The sequence below is a fragment of the Marmota monax genome, unplaced genomic scaffold (genome assembly GCF_021218885.2).
Source record: "Marmota monax isolate L192 unplaced genomic scaffold, Marmota_monax_Labrador192_F-V1.1 WCK01_AAM20220418_F8-fsc00002, whole genome shotgun sequence".
NCBI classification, from domain to species: Eukaryota; Metazoa; Chordata; class Mammalia; order Rodentia; family Sciuridae; genus Marmota; species Marmota monax.
In genome coordinates, this window is record NW_026693571.1 from 17,199,983 (window position 1) to 17,222,998 (window position 23,016).

At 33.9% G+C, this 23,016-nt stretch overlaps 1 protein-coding gene across 1 annotated transcript in view; it reads left to right on the top strand.

Moving 5' to 3' along the window:
* Positions 1-23,016, top strand: part of Emcn (endomucin) — a 106,497-nt gene that overhangs the window by 52,317 nt on the left and 31,164 nt on the right. Inside the window, exons 4-5 of the mRNA XM_046458944.2 lie at positions 456-566; positions 15,035-15,073. Of these exons, the coding sequence (XP_046314900.1) occupies positions 456-566; positions 15,035-15,073 (150 nt within the window). The remainder of the gene's footprint in view (positions 1-455; positions 567-15,034; positions 15,074-23,016) is intronic.

Here is a 23,016-nt window from a genome sequence, read left to right on the forward strand (position 1 = left end):
CTCCTAGAACCATAATACCACTTTTAACTACTACTACTTCCTTACCTCCTCCTTTCCAGCATAGTTATGAACTTTTATTTTATATAGGCTTTGACTCAGGTCATGGCTCTTTCCTATTACAAGTTATGTGACTATGGTAAAATTACTTCTATGTCTCATAAGTAATTGCATCATTATCATTTTACTTAATTTACAAGATTATGTTGATGACCAGATAAAATGACCTATAGCAAGCATATAGAAAAGACTAATATCACTCCACTTTCTTAAAAATAATTACCTAGATCATCTAGAAGTGAACATTAAAATGCTGTATTTCTAACTGTTGGTCAGAAGTCTTTCAGTAGTTAATCTTCAAGGTGTAGCTGGATTTTAATGTGACTATTAATAAGACTAGCTAATTACTTGTTGTATTCTAGATGGATTTTTATTTTCTTCTTTTTCTGCACAATTAGGAACCCCAATCCAGAATGTCACAAGCAGTGAATTCATCACTAAAAAAGGAACAGTGTCAAACCTTCCACTTTCAAATGTTACTTCAACAACACAAAGTTCCCAACATAAAAGTAAGTATAAAGATTTGTGCTAATATTAAAACTGCTGTATTAGATTAGACTATCCTCAGAATGTCTTCTATCCCACAGTTGCAGAGGAACCATGCCCCAAATATATTCTCTTCTAGTCTCTATCAAATAATGTGATCATTTGGCAACCTTGATCTTTAACAGTGACACTCTATCCTGCTCTAGCCACAAACGGGTAGGCACTAGGGAAGATGAATATAAGTTTGGGTAGTAACTCATGATATCACCTAATACAAAAAGAAGAGCTCAGCCCCCAAATTGGATAACTTGGATAAAATAAGAACATTCTTAGAAAGAAACGAATTGCTACAATTGACTCAAGGAGACACAGAAGTATGAAAAGACTTGAAACAACAACCAAAAAAATTAAAATAGTAAATTTTCATGGGAAAAATATTCCCACGAACAAATCCCTAAGTCAACTACAATTCCAGGAAGAATTGATTTGTGAATTCAAAAACTGACAACAATTCTTTCTAAACTCTTCAGAAAATAGAGAAGGAGGGAACACTGCACATGTAATTCTCTGAGGCTAGTATTACCCTCTATGAAAGCTAGAAAAGAATGAAAAGGAAAGTAGAGTACAAACCAATACTCTTCATGAACACAAATATAGTTATCCTCAATAAAGTGACAGTAAAACCACCCAGAAATATGTAAAAAAGAATGTGAAACATGAAAATCAGGGACTTATCCCATAAATACAAGATTGATTATACATGTGAAAACCAAATCATCTAATACACCATATTAGCAGAACTAATACATGCAAAAAGAGCACTTGACGAAATCTACCGACACTCATAATAAAACAATTCTTAGTGAATGAGAAATAAAATGTAACTTTCTAAACAAAGAGTGTGCTAGTCAGCTTTTCATTGCCATAACCAAAATACCCAATAAGAACTACTTAGAGGAGGAAAAGTTTATTTGGGCCCACAGTTTCAGAGATTCAGTCCATGGTCAGCTAACCCCCATTTCTCTGTACCTAAGATGATTTAGAGCATCATGGAGGAAGGATGTGGCAAAGGAATGCTGCTTCACTCATGGCAGCCAGGAAAGCGAGTTGGTGGGCAGTGAGTGAGTGAGCCAGGTGCAAAAATGTAAACCCCACAGGGATTCCTACAGTGACCTACTTCCTCTAGTCAAAGCCCACTGGCTTGTAGTTACCAACCAGTACAGTAGTCTTCTTAAATTATTAATCCACTGATTAGTTTACAACTCTCATAATCTAATCGTTTCACCTCTGAATATTTCTGTATTGTCTCATACATGAGCTTTTTGGAGATGCCTCATCTCCAAAAGGCACCTACCAAAGCCCACAGCAAACATGATCCCAGAGTAAAAGACTTAATGTTTTCTTCTTAAGATGTGGTACAGAGCACAGATGTTTGTTTTTATCATGTCTATTCAACATTATAACCAGAGGTTCTAGATATACATAGATGGATAAAGGATGACTAAATAGAGTTGATAGCTCCACAGTGAAATAAGAAATAAGACAATTTTATTCACAGACTGTAAAATTATCTATCTTAAACATTCAAAGAATTCTCATTAAAAAAACTGTTAGAAAAATAAAGACTATCACAGGATTCAAAATATTTTACAATTATATTCTTGTATGTTAGCAATGGCAATCCGAATAAAATTAAAGAGTAATTCCATGTACAATAACATAAAAAATTACAAAATATTCAGGAATAAATTTAATAAACAAATCTTGCATTGCTATTGTTAAAGTACACAACATTTTGGTGAGCAATCAAATACCTAAATAAATTTTATATATATATATATATATATATATATATATATATATATATATATGTAAATTTTTTTTCATTTGCTTTGGATATATATCTAGAAGTGGGATTGCTGGATCATATGATAATTCTAGTTTTAAGTTTTTGATGAATTTTTACATGATTTTCCACAATGAATATGTTAATGATTTGCCTTTTCTTAATGATTAGTGAGATGAAACATTCTTTTCCTATATCTTTGGTTCATTTGTCTTTTTTGTGAAAAAATGTCTGATTATGTCTGTTGCTATTTTAAACCAAATTATTGGTGAAAGGACATTTATATAAGAACAAAAACTAGTGATTTAGTGATTGTCTGCAGCTGAGGGTGGGACATAATATAGAAAAGCAAAAAGTTTCAAGGGAGTTATTCATTTTGATGGAAATATTCAGAAACTGGAGTATGGTGATGTTATACAACCCTATAAATTCACTAAAAATTATCAGTTGTATACTTACAATGAGTTAATTTAGATAGTATTTAGTATTTAAATAGTACCTTGATAAAGATTTGTTTCAAAACAAAAAGAAAAAGTATTGAGCATTACCAGATTTTCTTTCTGAATAATCTGAACTAGAAACCTCAAACAAAACAAGTTAGCCATCCCAGCAGCTCAGTAGGCTGAGGCAGGGATCACAAGTTCAAAGCTAGCCTTGGCAGCTGTGAGGTGCTAAGCAACTCCTAGAGACCCTGTCTCTAAATAAAATACAAAATAGGGCTGGGGATGTGGCTCAGTGGTCAAGTCCCCTGAGTTCAATCCCTGGTACCAAAAAAAAAAAAAAAAAAGAAAAGAAAAAGAAAAACAAGTTAGCCATAGGAAGTAAAGCTCTGAAATTTTAGTATAGAGAATCTGACAGAATCATGATAAATCAAATGCATGTTTATAGTACAAGAAATAAGATATTATGGGCAACTGGAATTGGATGAGAAAGATGGAGAGTTTGTGGGCAAAAAAATTAGTTCTCATGAAGGATAAGGAGAGTAGCAGAACCTTGACTTCCCATAATTTCTGGTATTTAACTCCAGTCCACACACACCCTCTCATCGCATACTTCCCACATTATCACATCCATGAGATAGCAATCTACATACCAGCCTAAATATCCTGGTTAGAGAAGCTAGAAATCAGGCATGATAGCCATACCAGATACCATTCATCATAACTAATAGATATATTTTGGATTCATACAAATCCTTCATAAGAGGCAATGGCAGATGACTCAGTCTCTAAGTATCTTCCTAGGAGATCTTTAAGGTTTAAAAAAAAAAATAGTGGGAACTATGGAAGTCCAATATCTAAAAGTTTGCTAGAGGGAGTCTAATTTCAGACAATAATTATAAACTACCAATTCTTTTTAACAATATAATCACCCCATAGAAAATTTGAAGAGTAGGATCTTCTCATCTAAAGAACATTTCCTTTGTAATCATGTTTTGGCTTCTGAGAAACAGAACCTATTTTTTAGACAATATATGTCTGAGAGGAACCTTTAGAGAATCATAACTCAAGTAACTCATAACAAGACTGCTCCTAAAATAAGCAAAAGTAAAATTAGAGATGTATCTACAAAGTGTGGAGCAGCTTCTGAGAGACTGAACTCGAGTAGTTTGTACTTTGTACTAAATATTTACCTATTCTTTCTGTGACTAATGATGAGGAAGATGTCTCGAGGATTGTGGTTTATTAAATCAGTACTTATACAGAAGTATGTGGTTACACCCATGAGTCACTATAGACTCTTTCATTTGACTTTGATTCATGAAGTAAAATGTCCTCCTCTACATCTCAGATCAGGGGATTGTTGTATTTACTTAGCTTCCAAATGTAGTTTGAAATGGCTTCTTCTACATAGTTAAAAATCCACAAAGGCATTCTTTCTTAAAAAATATAATACACTGGAAAACAAGATAACGAAATAAGGGTATGTATTATTTGTCTTTTGAATTTGTCATTTGATTAACCAGTTCTATACTAAGTCCTTTAGATATTTGTTTTAGATAACTAACAAATCACTTACACCCTTGGAGAGACATTCCTAAGTCTCTTGTTTTTCAAGGTGCTTTCTGCCCAGCTTGGGGCACTACATGATATTATGAGTTTGTCCACATATTCACGTACCAAATGATGAAAAGAGGACCCCTCCCACATTGCTGGTGAGCAGATCCTGACTCTGTTTCCACCATTCATATATATACATCCAGAATTAGTGGAGTCAGGACAAAGATGGATAGAGAACAAAACAATGTAGTAAGGTCAAACAGCTGAAGATTTCTCTCTCTTAAACCTTTGGGAAGTGGTTCCTTGGGTAGTGAATGTCAAAGGAAGGCATTATGGGTATGTCATCTCCACACTGGAGCAGATGCAGGTTTGATTTAGAGACAAGAATGACTGGTGTTTGATGCTTCACTCCCTACAAAGGTGGAGTGCAGATCAAAAAGAATTTTGTTCTCAAACCTTTTCTCCAATCTTTTCCCATTCTTTCAGAGTCATGTATATTCTCCTGTTATATTCTTTTGTTCTGATGTAGAATAGAAATTCTTAAAATTATAGAATTATGAGAGAAATACTCATTAATTCATACCTCTGATGTCATAATTACAGAAATATGGACATGTTGAATTAATTTATTCACTTAAAATCTCTGGAAGGTCACCTTTGACCTGTGACCTCTAGTTTGTGAGAAATAGTTATATGTTATACAGAGAGATATTTTTGACATTCGATTTGTTAATAATTTCTTGGATAAAATATCAAAACACAGGCAACAAAGCAAAAATAGACAAATGGGAGTATGACAACTTAAAACCTTCTGTGCAGCAAAGGAAATGATTAATAGACTGAAAAGGTAACCTGTAGAATTGAAGGAAATATTTGCAAGCAATACATATGATAAGGAGTTATATCTAGACCGTATAAAGAGCAAGTACAACTCAACAACAGCAAAGAACAACCCATTAGACTCATCACTATCAAAAGTAAATAAATAAATAACAAGTGTTGACCAGGATATGGAGAAATTGAAACCCTGAGCACTACTGATAGCAATGTAAAGTGATGGAGCCCCAAAGAAAAACAGTATGAAAGTTCCTCAAAAGATTAAAAACACAATTATCGTATGATCCTGTAATCCCACTTCTAGATGTATATAAAAAAATAGAAAAACAGGATCTTGAAGAGATATTTTCATACTCACATTCACTGCAATATTATTTACAATAGCCAACAGGAGAAAACAAATTGAAAGTCCAGAACCAGATTAATAGATAAAGAAAATGTGGTATACATACAATGAAAAATTTTATACAGCCTTAAAACAGAAGGAAATCTTGCCACATGCATGGGTAAATCTTGAAGATATTAAGTAAAATAAAAACAAACATAGTTACAAAAAATACAAATATTGCATGATTTCAGTTATACGTGGCATCTAAAATAGTTAGATTTTAAGTTGAATTCTTAGAAATAGGAAGTAGAAAGGTAGATGCCAGGGGCTGGGTAAATGGAGCAAAGGAGAATTGTTCAATGAATATAAACAATGAAAGGTTCCAGAGATGTTTTTTGTACAGCAATATGTATATATATTGCTGTATGTATATATATATATATATATATATATATATATATATATATATATATATATATATTTAAATCATGTTATGTGCATATATAAATATACCACAGGGAATTTCACCTTTATGCATAAGTAAAAAGAACAAATCAAATATAAATAAATAAACATAAAAGAAAGCCTAGTAGAATACAGGAAAGAGAACACAGAAGAAAGGGAAGAAGGAGGACAAAGGGGGAGGGAAAAAGGAGAAATCATGAACTGAAATTGAATTCCATGCATGTATGAGTTTGTTGGGGTAAGCCCAACTGGTATATATAATTATAAAGCTATTATAAAAAATAAAAAATTACCAGTGGTCTGAATGCTTCAAATTAAAAAAAGAAAAAGACTGGCAAAAACACAGACACACATGACCCTATAATATGCTGCTTTCAAGATACACAATAGTTAACTTTACAGGAATAAAATAAATATATACTTCAAAAATATATCCCCCCAAAAAACATACTCCAAAACACTAATTAAATAAAAGGTAAAGATATTAATATCACTACTTGATTTTACAGAGATAAAAGAAAATATACTCCACAAAATATATTCCAAAAACCCTAATTAAATAAAAATGGCAAAGATATATTAATATCACTGCTTGGGAGGCTGAGGCAAGAGGATCACAAGTTCAAAGCCAGTCTCAGTGAATTACTGAGGCCCTAAGCAACTTAGCAAGACTCTGTCTCAAAAAAAAAAAAAAAGGGCAGAAGATGTGGCTCAGTGGTTATGCATCCCTGGGTTACATCCCCAGTATGCCCAGTATGGGGGGGATAGGGGGTGGGGAGGAGATACATTAGTATCAAAAAAAAAAAAAAAAGTAGAAGTTAAGGCAAAAAACTAAATGAAAATAAATAGAAAAATTTCATAGTACCAAAATACTGAATTTTCCAGGAAAGCAAATTAGTATTTATGTATATGATAACATAGCTTGAAAATATATTAAAAAATTTAATCAAAAAGACAAACTCACAATTCTATAATATTTAGCTGTCTCAGTAATTGGCAAAACAAGCAAATAAGTAATAAAATACAGAATCCACCTAAATAACCAACCTATCTAATGGTCCAATGGGAAACAGTGCATTCCAAATGCAGAAAGCAAATTGTTTTCAAATATCTAAGGATTCTTTATTATGATCATTCTATCCTGTATCATAAACAAATAAATACATTTTAATTAACTTTTTAAAAATTATGTAATATCATCGTTTAAGCTAGTCCTATAGTGAAATAATTAACTGTAAAATTTACATATTAGGGAGGAAAAATAAGAGTTCAAACTTAATTAGCTCAACAACCATCTAAAGCAGTTAGGAGAAATGAATAATAAAGAGAACAGAAGGAAGGAAGGAAGTAATAAATATACCAGTAATGCTAATGAACACCATACAGTAGGCCAACAGATGAATTAGGAGGAAAAAAGTCAGAGAGAGAAAAGACAGACTGGGGATAAAACTAAAACATCTGCAAGCTGAGCATCCTAGGTGCCCAACATGCATGCAATTGAAGTTCCAGAGAAGTGAGAAAGGAAGACAGAGAAATGTTGCAGAAGTTTTTCCTAAAACATGAGAAAAACTATAAAACCAAGATTCAGAGAATGCCCTGGGCCCTAAACTGAAGAAACAGGAAGGAAACCACACCAAAGCACATGGTAATCAAATCATGGAAAACTAGAGATAAAAGAGAAAAATCTTGAAAGATGTTGGAAAAAATGACACTCAAGGTGAAGGAACAATAATAAAAATGACAGCAGAGTCTCATCAGGAACAATGCATTCCAGAAACAAAGAGGCAACATCTTTAGAAGTGGATGGGGCAAAAGCTGTCACCCTAGAATTCTATGTTTCTCAGAGATACTAAAGTTGAGAAAATTCATTATCAGAAAAGACATTTAGGAAGAGAAAAATATCAACAGATGAAAATCTGGTTCTAAATAAAGGGATGAAGAGCATTGGGAATCGTAAATATAGGAATGAAGAGAAAAGAATTTTATTTCATTTTTCAGTCTTTTCAAAAGATAATGGATTATGTAAAGAAAAAGTAACAAAAGTGTATTGAAGGTTTAAAATAAATGTGGAGGTAAAATGTAAACAAAATAGCACACATGCTAACATGGGAGAAAGTAAAATATACTTTTGTAAGATGAATAATATACATAAAATGCAATCTTTAAAATTACCCAAAAAGATCAGTAGAGAAAAGGAGGTAAGGAAGGGAGAGAGGGGGAAATACTCAGGAGTGATACTGCCCAAATTATATTGTTATCTTGTGTGATGTATGAATATGTAACAACAGATCCCATCAATATGTACAACTAAAATGCACCAATAAAAAATGTGGAAAAGAAAAAAATTAACTGAAAAAAAGACAATAAGAGAGGGAAAAGAAAATGGAGAATAGATTGTAAGTTAAAAAAAATAATCATCAGGATCACGTGTTTGAAACCAACTATAATGATAATCACATAAAATGAAATGGTTTAAACATTCTATTATAAAGTTTTGATTGTGAGATAAGATCAAAAGTTGGTCCAACTATATGCAGTATTGCAAAAACCCACTTTAAATATAAGTGGGTAGACAATAAAGGATGAGGAAAAGTATACTTTGCTTTATAAAAATATTTAAAAGAAAGCTAAAGTGGCTATGGTAATATCAGAAAAGGGGAGATTTCAGAGTAAGGAGTGTTACTAGGATAAACAAGATCAACCCTGACTCTCTAAATCAGTGTAAGACACTTAATGAAGGAACAATAATAAAAATGAGAATATTATTTTATGGAAAAATCTAAACTTTGATATCTTTGATGATAATTATCTGGTATTCTCACACTAAGCAGAAAAAGAAAAATATATGCCAATCAAAAGAGAAAAGTGACTCTTACATTTAGACCATTTAGAGTAGAAATCTCACAGAACCTCAGGGAAATATATTGGTCTTGTGTTCTTGCTAATCCAATGGAAATGTGCCACTCATTTAAGAAGCCAAGATTACCCGTTCTATATCACAGGCCCCTAAATTATTTTCTATTTATGATTGTCCAAATTTTAGATGACTATCACATAAACAAAGAGTTTGGTCTGTAAAATAAAATCTAAAATTTTTGAAATTTTAAACATTATATTTAAAAATCTAAAGTATGTACTCGGAATAAAACAGAGTATAACAGAATACCCAAATTTAGAATGCATAATTACTATTCAAAAGGAACTTGCAAACATGTTGAGAATGCCAAACATTTATAAAGCCATATTAACAATTGTAAAATTATCCACAAAAGGTGCCTGAGTGTAGAAATCAGAAAATGTGAGTAGGTATGCTATCCTGAAATATTGCTATAAATGAATTTTAGTGAATTTTGCCTAGGATGAGGGAAAAAATGTGGAATAAGATTATAGATAGACTGTAAATTGAGATGGGAAGAATTCCAATATAGAGCACTACTCAGACAAATACTTGGATACGAGATGCTCCAGGGGTTTACTGTGCCAGAGCTTCTGCTAGCACAGCATATACAATATTACAGACTTGAAACTTGGAGATCTAGCTTTTGTTAAATAAAAATGAATAATATTTGTAAATATTTAAGCAGGAGTTACCAGCATTTATACATAATTAATATTGTTAAATTTCAGTTCTGCATAATTGATCCTAGTTTAACATTGAGTTTATTTCTATACAAAAACAGATAATTTTGCAATAACTGAGGCCACCTTTTAGATATGCTACTGGCTAAACCTGAGAATGACTTGCACACAAGTTTTTGCTCTTCAAGTTACCACACCCTTAAAAATAAAAATTGGTCTCCATAATCACACTTAAAAAAAAAGTTGGCTTATTGGTTATGAATGATGATTCTGAAAACAGATTTCTTACTTTCAAAAAGTATAATCACTTATTTGTGCTGTGGCCTTTGGTCAGCTACTTAACTTTTCAGTCTCAATTTACTCAGCCAAATAGTTATAGTGAGATTACACCCTCACAGGAGCCTTATCAAAATTGAAAGAGATGCAGCATAGAACAGTGTCTGGAAAGTAAACCCTTAAACAAATTTTAGCTACTATTTTGTGAACAGTAATCCTTACAAAAGTCAGGCAAAGTTGGTATCTATGATTCTAATTGCACAAATAGGGAACAAGGTTTAGAAAAAAACTGATTTGGCCAAGATTAAATTTAAAACCCTGTCTTTGTCTCTAACTCTTTACTTCATCACATTTGTTCTCATAACAACTATTTTATAAAAATTATCTAGAGAAGTTAGAAAAGAACTATCTTTTAACTGGGGATATCATGCACCTAACAAGTAGATGTTCAATAAATAGAAACAACTATTGGAATGAGCCAGGGGATAATGGGGAGGGAAGGAGGAAGAGCTGGGGTTTGGAAAGGAACTTCGATATGTACTTACGAATATGTCGAAAGGAACTCTACTATTATGCATAACTGTAACACACTAATTAAACAAATTTTAAAAAGACAATTGATTGATTGAATGAATGAATGAATGCAAACCTGCCATTCTACCCAGGTTGGTCCTCTCTCTAATTGCCTGCTATGCCAGATTTGTTTTGTCTTTGTTTTTCTCATCCTATCACATCATTTGTGCAACTCTTATTTTCCCTCTAATTGTTGATTCAAATCCTACATATCCATCAAAGGCCTCTATAATATTTTACTTTAATGTTTCCCATAACTTCAAAAATGTTGCCAGAGATGTATACTATCTGAGTTATTATTTATTTAGCATTTTTCCTTAAATGGCGTACTTTTTAATTCTAGACTTTGTTTGAAAAGTAAATTGCCTAAGTGAAAAACCAGTTTCACTTGGCATAAAAGAGCTGTAACCATAAAAACCACTATAACATAAGCAAAATAAAATTCAAGCTAGATTTTGTTACTTGCCAAAAATTTCTGAGCCTGAGACTTGCTTATTCCTACTTAAAAAATAAATCAATATAAGCACATGCTACATATGTGCATAAAATTGAAATTCTGAAATCTTCTTATTGTAATAATCCAGTAAAGTAAAAGAACTGAATAGGAAATAACTTTTTAATTCAACGTTTCAATCACATCACTGTAGAGGATATCATACAGTGATATTCTTCTTGACTTTGGAAGACAGTATCTGACTGTCCACTCGGTCTCAATATTTCTTTTGTGAACTGCACCATTTATTGATGTCACTTATTTGAGGACTTAACCATAACTATTTTTATATGCTCTTTAGTTAGTTTATATCATTCCAGGTGGACAGATACTAGAGGGATCTTAGTGGATCTTAGCATAAGACTTGGTTACATGTCATGGTTTAACCAAATCAGAAACAATCTCATATGCAGGGTCTCAGTCAATGCCATAAAAAAAAAACTTGAATTGGTCATAATAAATTATTTTCTAGTCATAATAAATTATTTGAAGGAATTACATGTAGGAATAGCTGTATATATTCTTTATCTTGCATTTGTTAATGATAATGTCATGTTCCATGTGTAACTCTCATTTATTGGCTATAAATACAATAGCCTTTATGAGATAAGATGATTTAACTCAGTTATTTGCTAACTGCTATTAAAGCTTTGTAATTTAAAAGATGTTTGAGTAAATTCTAGTCTTGGATTAATATGATCAGCATTTCAGTGTTCTTATGCATTTCACAAGACTTCAGTTTCCATCTTAGAAAAATCAAACTTAAATACAATTTAAATGGTCAACCACCCTGGCTAATGTTTGGTCTTTAATAACCATCTAAGTTTGAGAATGGTTCACAGATGCACACTACAGTCATTCACTCCTTGACTTTTCTCATTTCCTCTACAGATCTAAGATTTGCCTTTTCTCAGGGCATATGTAATTAAAATAAAAATTGTAATTAAAAACTAGAAATAATTGCAAACATCTTTACTTTTAATTAATCTTCACAACTTAATCATATTTCATAGAATTCATCTCTACTAAACTTTTATAGTCACAAACTGAGTCCAAGTTTGAAAAAGTTGTATTCATTTGAAAATACTTTATCTGCTTCAAAATATCTCCCTTCTGTAGGGAGGGAAGGTAGTATATTTTCCATTCTTTATTAAATATTAGAGATTTGCAGAATTTTTTCCTCATAATAATACTTTATTGTATATAGATATACATACACACACATACACACACATGCACGTTTTAGGACACTCAATAGAATTGTTTTGAATTTATATGGAGTATAAGATTCAGCTGTCTTAAGACAGTTATATTACTTGTATATTTTATGTTCCTGTAAAATTATTATGCATTTTGAAGACCAAAAAATTCAAGTACATAATCAGAATTTATTTTATTTTATTTTAATCTTATGCAAGCTTAGAATTTTTCATTCTCAAACAGCTCTGTCAGGAAGAAAGGTTATGACCTGATATTAATAAGAAGAACAAAGGGTTTTGATTTTCTTTATATTCTAATCCTCCAGTAGCTAATAAATATTTTAGCTGTCTTTCAAATGACGCATTATGCCATATTCAAGATTATTTTAATTCGTTATCAAAGCTGGAATTAATTATATAAGCTTTTTATTTAGAACAATTTAATAGAAGGAAACCCATCTATTTTAGTGAAAGAAGATGAATTTGGAAGTAATAGGGCTGAATTAAAATCCTGGTTCTGCCTTTGAGGAAGTAATTTCATTTCAACTAACATTTTCAGATCTTTAAAATGGGAACAATAGCTGGTTTAGTTAGCTTTTTCCATGTTGTGACTAAAAGACCCATCCAGAACAACTTTAGAGGAGAAAAAGTTTGAGGGCTCACAGTCTCAGAGGTCTTAGTCCATAGAAGGCAAGCTCCATTCCTCGAGGCTTGAGGCGCAGTGGGACATCATGGCGGAAGAGTGAGGCAGAGGGAAGCACCTCACACAAGGATCAGAAAGAAGAAATAGAGAGACTCCACCCTCGGATACAAAATATGCACCCCGTAGCCACGCCTCCAATGAGCCTCTTCCTGCAGCCACAGCCCACCTGCCTCCAGTTACCACTCAATTAGTCCCATCAGGTTAAGGTTATAACCCAATCACATCTCCTCCAAACTTTCTTGCATTGTCTCACATGTGAGCTTTTGGGGGAGACCACATCTAAATCATAACAATAGCTCTCATAAGTATCAACAAATAATATATGGAAGTGATCATAAAAGTTGCTTTAAAATGTTAGCTCTCGTTACCCAACTGGAAATTCTAAATAAAGTGTCAATTTTACCTTAAAAGTTAAATTCGGGTAGGTAGAATTAGTCTTGTCCATTATTTTCTATCTCCTGGAGATCTTCTCTGCCACATCCTGGTGACAGGCACTGGAATCACTGCTTTTAGCAAGAAGAGAAATCTGTCCCCGTGAAGCCACATTCCAGCAGACAATAAAACAATTTTTTTTAAATAAAATAAATGTCACTGTAGTAATGAAAGTGCTGTTGAGCAAATGAGGCAGATTGATGGACTGATATGAAAAGGATTGGACACAATTTAGGGAAGGTGGTTGATTAGACTTCTCTGAAATTGTGAAAGGAGGAAAGAAGCTGGGGCAGTCTGAACAAACACCTAGGCACAGGGAAGGGACAGAGGAGAAACCTGGCGTGGGAAGAGTCTGGTGCCCTTGATCGACTACCACTAAGGCCCCAAATGGAGCAGTGTTAGAGGACTGAATGGTTGAAGAATTGAGGAACTAGTTAGGGCTCCTCACATCCTGTAAAGACTGCCACCATAGTAAGGAGAGGGACAGGTAATCATTGAAGTAGTCAAATTGTAACTTTTAAGTATTTTTCTAGGCAGTTCTGTGGGTACTGAAGAGAGACATAGGGGTACTGGATGAATGATAGTAAAGCAGGTGGTGAGACACTTCTGAATTTGGAATGTATTTTCAAGTTAGAGCTGATAGACATTTAAAAGCAAAAACATAAAAAACAAAAGGAGACTCAAGAATAACCACTAATATTTTGCCTTGTACAAGTGGAAGACACTGATCCAAGAAAGTGAGGGAAGGAGCGTATTTGAGTGTATACCAGTCAAGAGTTCTAGTTGCAGCATGTTGAAATTAAGGTGCTGATACAGATAGTCAAGTGATTCTACAAAAGAGGCAAGTAGATATATTTTCAAGTGTCAATGTTAGATACATAATGCCCTATTAGTAACTGTTGTATTCTGCTACCTTTCCATGTGTAACCGATGTGATTCTGCAATTTGAGGTAAAATTGGGAGTTCATAACCAACTTGAATCTAATGTATGAAATATGATATGTCAAGAGCTTTGTAATGTTTGAACAACCAATAAAAAAAAGTGTCATTGTTAGGCTTCTATTTGTTTCAAAATTATTTTCTGCATTTTCATGTGGCAAATCCTGTTCATGTTCCACATACTTAAAGTTGTAGAAGGGATCTTTGACTATAGTTTTCTTAAATTAAGTTCCTTCCAGAAAGTTGTCCCTGGACTATATTTACCACAAATGAATTCCCTAATTATCTATCTGAACCTCTTTCACCTTCTCCAGGTCATGAGACACAAAATGTCTTAGTAGGATTGCAACACATAGCAGCCCCATCCAAGAAGCCTTCCAAAGTGTTTGTCATTCTCTGTATTATTGCCAAGGTATCTGAAGTTGTACTAGATGTTCTAAAACAAGATTCAGTAAACTATAGCCCATACACCAAATCTAGCCCCGGCGGTGTGTTGCTAAATAAAGTCTTATTGGAGCATAGCATAGCCATAGCCATTCATTATCATGTGTGGCTGCATTCATGTTAAAAAGGCAGAGCTGAGTAGTTATAAGTGAACTTATGGTCCATGAAACCTAAAATATTTGACACTTAAAAAAAAATGTTGGTTGACCCCTGCTCTAAGGCTTCCTCTAATCATGAAGCTTCATGATTTTGTGATTTAAGAAAAATGGAATACAAATGAGAAAGATCTATGTCTATTTACCAGCTGAAATAATTGTAAAGCAGTAATGATATTGAGCATTCAATTTTTAGTGATTTTTTTTTTCTTTCCTTTAAAGCTGAGAATCAGAGTTCAATCAAAACATCAGAAATACCAGGTAAGTAAACACTCTTTTCTCTGAGTACATTGATATGCAAAATTTCCAAGAAAGAGACAAAGTAGATTAATCAGTTTGAGGGCACAGTGAAATGGTTGAGGGAGAAAACATTACACACAACAAAAATGTTTAGGAGAACTCGGGTTTAAAAGAACAGAACATGCAGACCAGATGAGCGTACAGGACATGCCTGAGTGCTCCTTTGCTGAGGTGGAGCCAGCCCCAACGAAAGAACAGTCTGTGGAATTGCCCTCTGTCGGGTCTCACTGTTCTTGGTTTGTTTCTGTGGCGAGTGCTCTTTCTCCCAGAATCAGAGCATCATCTCCATACTTGTAGACAAAGTCTTACTCCGGCATCCAAAACTGATTGGTGTAAATCACAGTTAGCAATCTAAAATGTTTGCGCTCCAAGAATGGCTCACGTCTTACCATCTCTTAGTTTTACCCTGAATACATTTTGCATGATTGAGTAACAGAAATTGAAAATGATATAGGGCAGATCACAATAGTAAGGGTGAGTCTTCCTGTTTTGAAATTTTAATTTTGGAGGGATTTTCCAACACCCTACCTGGTACTTAAACAAATGATAAATCAAAGGTCCTCAATCCTGGTCACCTTTGCTCTATGTAAAATAAGCCTAAAGGATTATGTGATTTTTTTAAAAATCAGGAAAAAAATTATAAGCAATTCTAATACTGTTTCCACAGAAAATGTCTTAAATTAGCTTTCCTTCCACCTCCCTTTTTCAAAAAAATTGAAACAAATTATTATGATTTTAACTTTTAATTTTTATCTACTTCTAGATAATATAACTCATAAATAAATGAGTCATTTGGATTATCAGCTCTCTTTTTTCCTCTCATTGCCATATTTTTATCTTATCCATTGTCAGGGCACTAAGGGAAACAAGGAAAGACAAAACAGAAAAGCAGAGCTTCCAGCAGAGAGGGCTGATACAATTCTGAGAACCTCTCCCCACTGCTCCTGGGTTAACTAAGGAGAGGTCAAAAGATGAAGGGGAATTGGGAGGTTGCCAGATTGTCAGTCTCTTTTAAGTAGGAACTGAAGCATCCTTCATTTTGTTTAAAAGAGTTTTATTTGACAGAATGTTAGCTCTAACTATAATTGGTTTTGAATGGAATAAAAATTTAGTTCATTTGAATTTTTTGAGCTATGTAAACTAGTTCTTCTAAAACATAAGAGACAAACCATCAATTTGAATAAGCAGATGAGAAAGAAAACAGACTGTTACAAGAAAAGTCATGGTCCTTTCTTTATGCTCAAAGTTCAGATAACATCTTGTGGCTAAATCTAATCCAGACTCATATTCCCTTAAAGGATGAATTAGTAAGTTTATTAAGAGGGAATATCCTATTCATACACTATACATGGGTTGGAAATTCTATTCATTTTTCAGATTAAACACTTCTTTTGACTTGTGTATTTGTCATAAAACACATTAAGATGCAAAATTTGTGAAATATTCATCCAAAAATTGACAAGTAGATTATTAAAAAATAATGTGTATTTTAAGTACAATTTTTTTCACCTCTCATTCGATTTACTTGTTTGTTTGTTTTTGTGGTGCTGGGGATTGAACCCAGGGCTTTGTGCAAGCACTCTACCAACTGAGCTATATCCCCAGCCCCTCTACTATTTTTTAATACAGATTTAACTTTCACATAGTACAATGCACAAATCTTATGAACTTCTGCAAACGTATACATCTGTGCAAGCAATGTTGAGAACAAGCTACAGGGCATATATAATAACCCAGAGGGCCTCTTCTACCCCCTTTAACTCCATTTTCTTCCCATCACCAGAGGTTACTACTATACTTGGTATTTTTATTTATTAATTTTTTTGATCACTACAATTTTGATCTCTAACCAATAAAAATTGTTTAACTTCCCTATGTCTTTTATTTTTAAATGAAATTTTAGGTTCATAGCAAAATTGACATAAGGTACAGATCTCCCATATGCCTCCTGTCCCCACTTCTGCACAGCCTTCCCATTTTATCACTATCCTGAACCAGAGTGGTACAATCATTTCAGTTGAATGAATCGCACAGTATTATCACAGTATTAGTTTATATTAGGAATCCCTACTGGTGTGTATTTTATGGGTTTAGAAAAATACATAAGGACACATATCCACTGTTAGAGTATCGTACAAAATATTGTCACTGTCCTAAAAGTCCTAGGTACTCTCATCATTCATCTCTCTCCCGTGACCCCTGGAAACTTCTCGTTTTCAGTGCCTCTTGTATAGTTCTTTCCAGAATATCATAAGGTTGAAATTATACGTAGACTTTTCAGATTGACTTCTTTAACTCAGTAATACACATTTACATTTCATTCATATCTTTTAGTGACTTGATAGCTCATTTCTTTTTCATGCTCATGTAATTTGATTTTGCTGCATTCTGAACTCTCCTAATAATTCCATATTTCTTTTATATGTGCTTTCAAGATCCTAATAAATAATCATTCTATATTAACATTGTCTTTAAAGACTAGGAATTTAAGATCATTCACTTTTAATATTTGAAGTATGCATTGTTCTTATCCCAATTTACCCTAAAAGTATTAAGTACAATTTGATAAAAATTATTTTAACTAGAAGTCAATATGGAATTGTAGACCCAAGAATTCCTAGTACTGATTCCCTTCTATAAATATGAGCTAATAGGTAGCTAATAGTTCTCAGATTTGATATTTTCTTTCATTTTAGCATCTAGCTTTAATTTTCTTAAAAATTACCTTTTAATCATTTACTTCATAGGTTATTGTTAAGATTATAAATATTGATGATTATTATATGTAAAGTCTTTTTGAGGGATTAGGAATAAATAAAATGTAATTACAAGCAACTATACATAGATATGATGTTTTAACATTATATAAATACAAACAAAAATATTGTAGTTATGTGGAAATAATCAATCAAGGTCTGCAGACATGTTCTTTTGTTCCATTCAATAGAATAAAGGTGCTCAAGAGGCTGAGGCAGGAGGAGCACAAGCTCAAAGCCAGCCTCAGCAAAAGTGAGGTACTAAGCAACTCAGTGAGACTCTATCTCTAAATTAAAAAAAAAAACAGGGCTGGAGATGTGGCTCAGTGGTCGAGTGCTGCTGAGTTCAATCTCCTGTACACCCCCCACTGCCAACAAAAAGTATAAGGGTTGTATGCAGTAGTAGCTATGTTTAATGATGCTTAACCTGAGAGATTTATGCTCATTCTCTAAAGCATATGGGAAAGTCAAACTTCAGCTTCACAGTGTAACCTATCTGCTAGTGTCTACAATTTAGGATGATACTCTGATAATTACACATAATGATGTATTCAATCAACCACTGTTAACCACTGCATTCAATAAATATTCATTCTGTTTCTATTACATGTAATACTAAGAATTATTAAAAAAAATACCTGAAGCTTGTCATTACTACATTACTCAGGGAGACTAAGTAATATTACAGATGACTATAATAACTCTAGTAGTCATGTAGCTGTAAAGTAATGTGTCCTAAGCAAGCTGCAGATTACCTTCTATGAGGTCAGAGGAGAGATTTTTTATTTTCATTTTGCTTATTTTATAGTGTCCTTTGAATGAGGAAAAGCACTTTAAGAAAGACACTGAAAAGATTCATTAAAAAAGTGACTTTTGTTGCCATATTATTCTACCTACTCTAAGTTCAGAGCTAATGAAGAGATGGAAAGACCCACTTAAAAGCAATGTAGGGTTACTTATTACCTAGAGATGGACAGACATTATATCCTCATTTACAATGTTAAGCAATGCTGGGATTCACTTTGTGTTAACCTTATTGTTTTCCCATAGACAAACAAAGCTGACAATTTGTCCTTGAGGTTTAGTATTAAAGTACACACCTATAATCCCAGCTACTGGAGAGGCTGAGGCAGGAGAACTGTATGTTCAAGGCCTGTCTGGCAACTTAGCAAGACCTTGTCTCAAAATGAAAATAAAAGAAACAGGGCTGGGAATGTAGCTGGGTGGAAGAGCAATTGCCTAGCATGTGCAAGTCCCTAGGTTTGATCCCCAATACTACAAAAAAAATTTAAAAATGTAAATAATAATAATAAATAAATGGTCCTTGAAAATGGACATTTTAATTAATGAGACCTCAACCCTACACAAAAATGCATCAGTATATCTCAGTGTATTGGGAAAAGAATAAAGCATGGGTCCTTTAGTTTTTGGAGAATACAAGTATATTAATTACTTTAATGTTCTCCAGATAAATGGATGTGTGTGTATAAAAGGAGATTTATTATAAGCAATGGCCTCACACAATTTCAGAAGCTGAGAAATCCCAATTATCTGCTGTCGACAAACTGGAGTCCCAGGCAAGCCACTGGTATACCCTTAGCCAAAATCCAAAGGTCTGAGAACCAGGAGTGTGATGGTGTAGTTTCAGTTCTAAAGTTGGTAGGCTCAAGAAACACAGGAGAGCTGAGTGTTTCAGTACAAGTCCTAAGGCAGGGGAAGATCGACATCCCCATCCAAGGCAGCCAGGCAAGAGGAGTCTCTTCTTGGTCTATTCAGGACTTTAGCTGGTTGGGCAAGACAAGGTCCACCACCTTAGGGAGAACAATCTGCTTTCCTCAGTCTCCAAATTCAAAGGTTAACCTCAGCCAAAAACACCTCACGGACACACTCAACATAAGGCCTGGTCCAGTACTGGACACCCTGTGGCCCAGTCATGTGGACCCACAAAAGTAACCACCATAGCATCCCCTAGTGACCAGTACACCTTGTGAAAGATCTTATTATAACTATCTTCTATGTTTTCCTTAGCTGTGTTGCAGAACCTCAGCTGCATTTTGGTCATTTTGGTTTTGTAGAAAAGCAAAAGCAAGAACTGATGTGACAAATTCCATCAAACCTGAGCACCAGCCCTTAGAAAGGAGGACACTGTGTCTTATCTGAGGATCTTCATTGTGCTCCATGCTTTATTTCTGTCTCTAGGAGGTCACACAAAGTGAAGCATGAATCATTATGCAGGGCTTGTCTATCTGAGCTTTCTAACTTTGAATGACAAAATCTTAACATTGTTGTTTAGGTAGGACTCACTCAAGCTAGAAATATATCTATAGAAAAGTAATATCTAAAGGGTTTTTTTTTTTAACTTAGGATTTTATAATGCCGAAAAAAATAAATTGAGAATGAAAGAATTCACTTATGGAACAAATGACATATCAAGATTTAAGTGGTGAGGTTTGACATAAATTTCGACTCAAGAAATTGTATAGATCCTGGGTCTGGCTAATTGGTTTCTTGTCTAGTTCAGAAATATGGTGAGTCTCTAAGAAGCACTCTGCACTATTCTTATACCACCCTAACCTACACTGAAAGGTCATAAAAACACTTTAGGAACCGAAATATTTTGATAGTATTGCCCAGAGGTGTATTCCTCCAACAAACTCCACAGTGTGCTTTGTTCAATGCATAAGGAACGATTCTCCCTGTCTCCTTGTATCTGTCTGCAAAGTTTGGTTTGAACTGTTGAGGGAAAGCGGTATTCTTATGTCTTGGTGTGAAGAATACATTCTTCATTGGGGCCTACATTGAAAATAGGTTATATTTCATGAAATATGATTATTTTGCATGATTTATAACTATTCAAATTGAAAAAGAAGGACACACCCTCTTTCTTCTTTCATGAAAGAAAAAAAGACAAGACCTTGTAACTTGTTTTCACTGAAGTACAGGAGCTTAGGTAATATTGGCTTGTGGTTGACAGCACAGACTCTAGAGCCTGTGTTAGAATCCTGGCTCTGCTATGTACTTGCTGTGTGACTTTTGACAAATTACTTAATCTTTCTGGGCTTCAGTTTCCACTTTGTAAAATGCAAATAATAAGTAATAATTGGATTAATATTTGTCAAACAATTAAATTAAGATCTGCTATAGTGTCTGTAAGGGTTTGAAAATAAAATCATGTTTTAATATTTTCATGTCCATATTTATGTTGATGAGGAGAGTAAAAACATTCTAAAACTTTCAGATTATAAGTATAAATTTCATTGATCTCGTGAATAATTATGCCATAAACAATAAAATGAACTAACTTAAAATCTGTTATCTCTCTGAGTCACAGTATCTCCCATCTTTAAAACACAAGATTTAAAAGGTTTGCTTAAGAATACAATGAATTAGAACATATGCAAGTAATTAGCAAAACGGCTCATTCATTATACATTATATATAATTTTCTGGGAATTAATAAGTATTCAAATTGAAAAAGAAAGACACATCCTCTATCCTTAACATAGATTTCCAGCTTCCTAAATCCTAAATCTAAAGTAAATAAATCTCCATTCACAGTGATTACCAGGTTAATGGGTGTCATTTCCTCAGGTTGGACCCATTTATGGCCCAAAGCAAAGTGAAGGAAATTTGAGATAAGACTTTTTGTTGTTATTTTTTTTTTACATTGCCATAGAGTGTAACTAATTCACAAAGGTAAAATCTAATGAGAGTAAGAATTAATTTTCACGTATTGAAGGCAGAAAAATTCCTGTTTGGTAATTTGCCTGTTAAGTGGATAAGAAGTACCAATTACAGGTGAACATACATACTAGCTATGACAAAATAAGGAACCCTGACAAGAATCTAAAACCTTAAAGCTAGAACAGAATTCAGGGGTCATGTCGGAACATTCTCCTCCCTAAACAGAATTCCACCAACTGTCCTCCTAGCATTAACTGCCTGTACCGCTTGTGTTCCAGTTACTTTCATAACAGCCCATTTATTTCCCCCATGATAATGAAAGCCCAGAGTAGACACCAGGAACTGTATGAATCCTGGGGATTAATCCTTAGAAGGGGCCTACTTACATCTTTCGCTTGTATTTGTTCTGATTTCTTATTTCTATTTTATTCCTCAAGGGCATATATCATTGTTTCAGCTTCCTAAATCCTTTTTGTTAAGAGAGGCTTATATGTGAGGTTTGATAAACAATAACAGAATCCTGTTTGGATCTTCGGCTTACTTTATGCTTCATCTTTATCCCTGTTTCTCATTGATCAATTTGGGGGTATGAGTCTCACCTCCCCTACAGAAATGCAAGCTTCGTACATGAAATAGCTGCCTCTTGCACTCTACTGTATTTCCTTCAATAGCTAGTGTTGGGCCCAAAGTGGGTCTCTATTTTGTATGTGTTAATTTTGAGTGAATATAAAATTAATAAAATAATAATTTTAAATATGCAATAGGGTTAATATTAAGATGGAAAAGTTCATTTCATGCATTCATTTCATCTCTAGCCACCTCTGCTATCAAAAACTTTTGTTTATCCATTCAGTGAACTCCAACAGACCCAACTTCTGGACATAGCTCTAGCATTTGTGAAACATCAGTGAGCAAAAATAAAGATCCTTGACCTTGAGGATCTTATATTCTAGTAAGGAAGACAAACTACAATCAATAAAAATGATGGTGTAAATTATACAGTTGGCTTACAGGTGGCAAGTACTCTAAGAAAAAGAAACTACAAATGTGAAAACAGTGTGGGAGGGGGGCAACCCAGGTGTGGAGAAGCTGGGGTCAGTTTGCAGGACTGAAAAAGTGGTCAATGCAGAACACCTTGTAAGGGTTTGAGTAAACATGAGAAGGAAGTGAGTCACCCAACATGCAGAAGAAGAGCCTCCATGCTGAGTTGGAACCGGAGGAGGCCTGGCATGGATAAGGGACAGCACCCAGTAAGTGGGCAGAGTCAAGGCAAAGGGTCATCAGGCAGATTTCTGCACAAATGCAAGGACTTCAGGCTTTTCTGTGAATGGAATGGGGAATGACTGGGGGTTTGGAGCAAAGGGGTTACATGATCTTACTCCTGTTTGTAAGTAACTGTGAGCACTGAATTGAGTCTTCCAGCTGAAGCGAGAGATAATGGTAGCGTAGATGGGTGATTTCAGG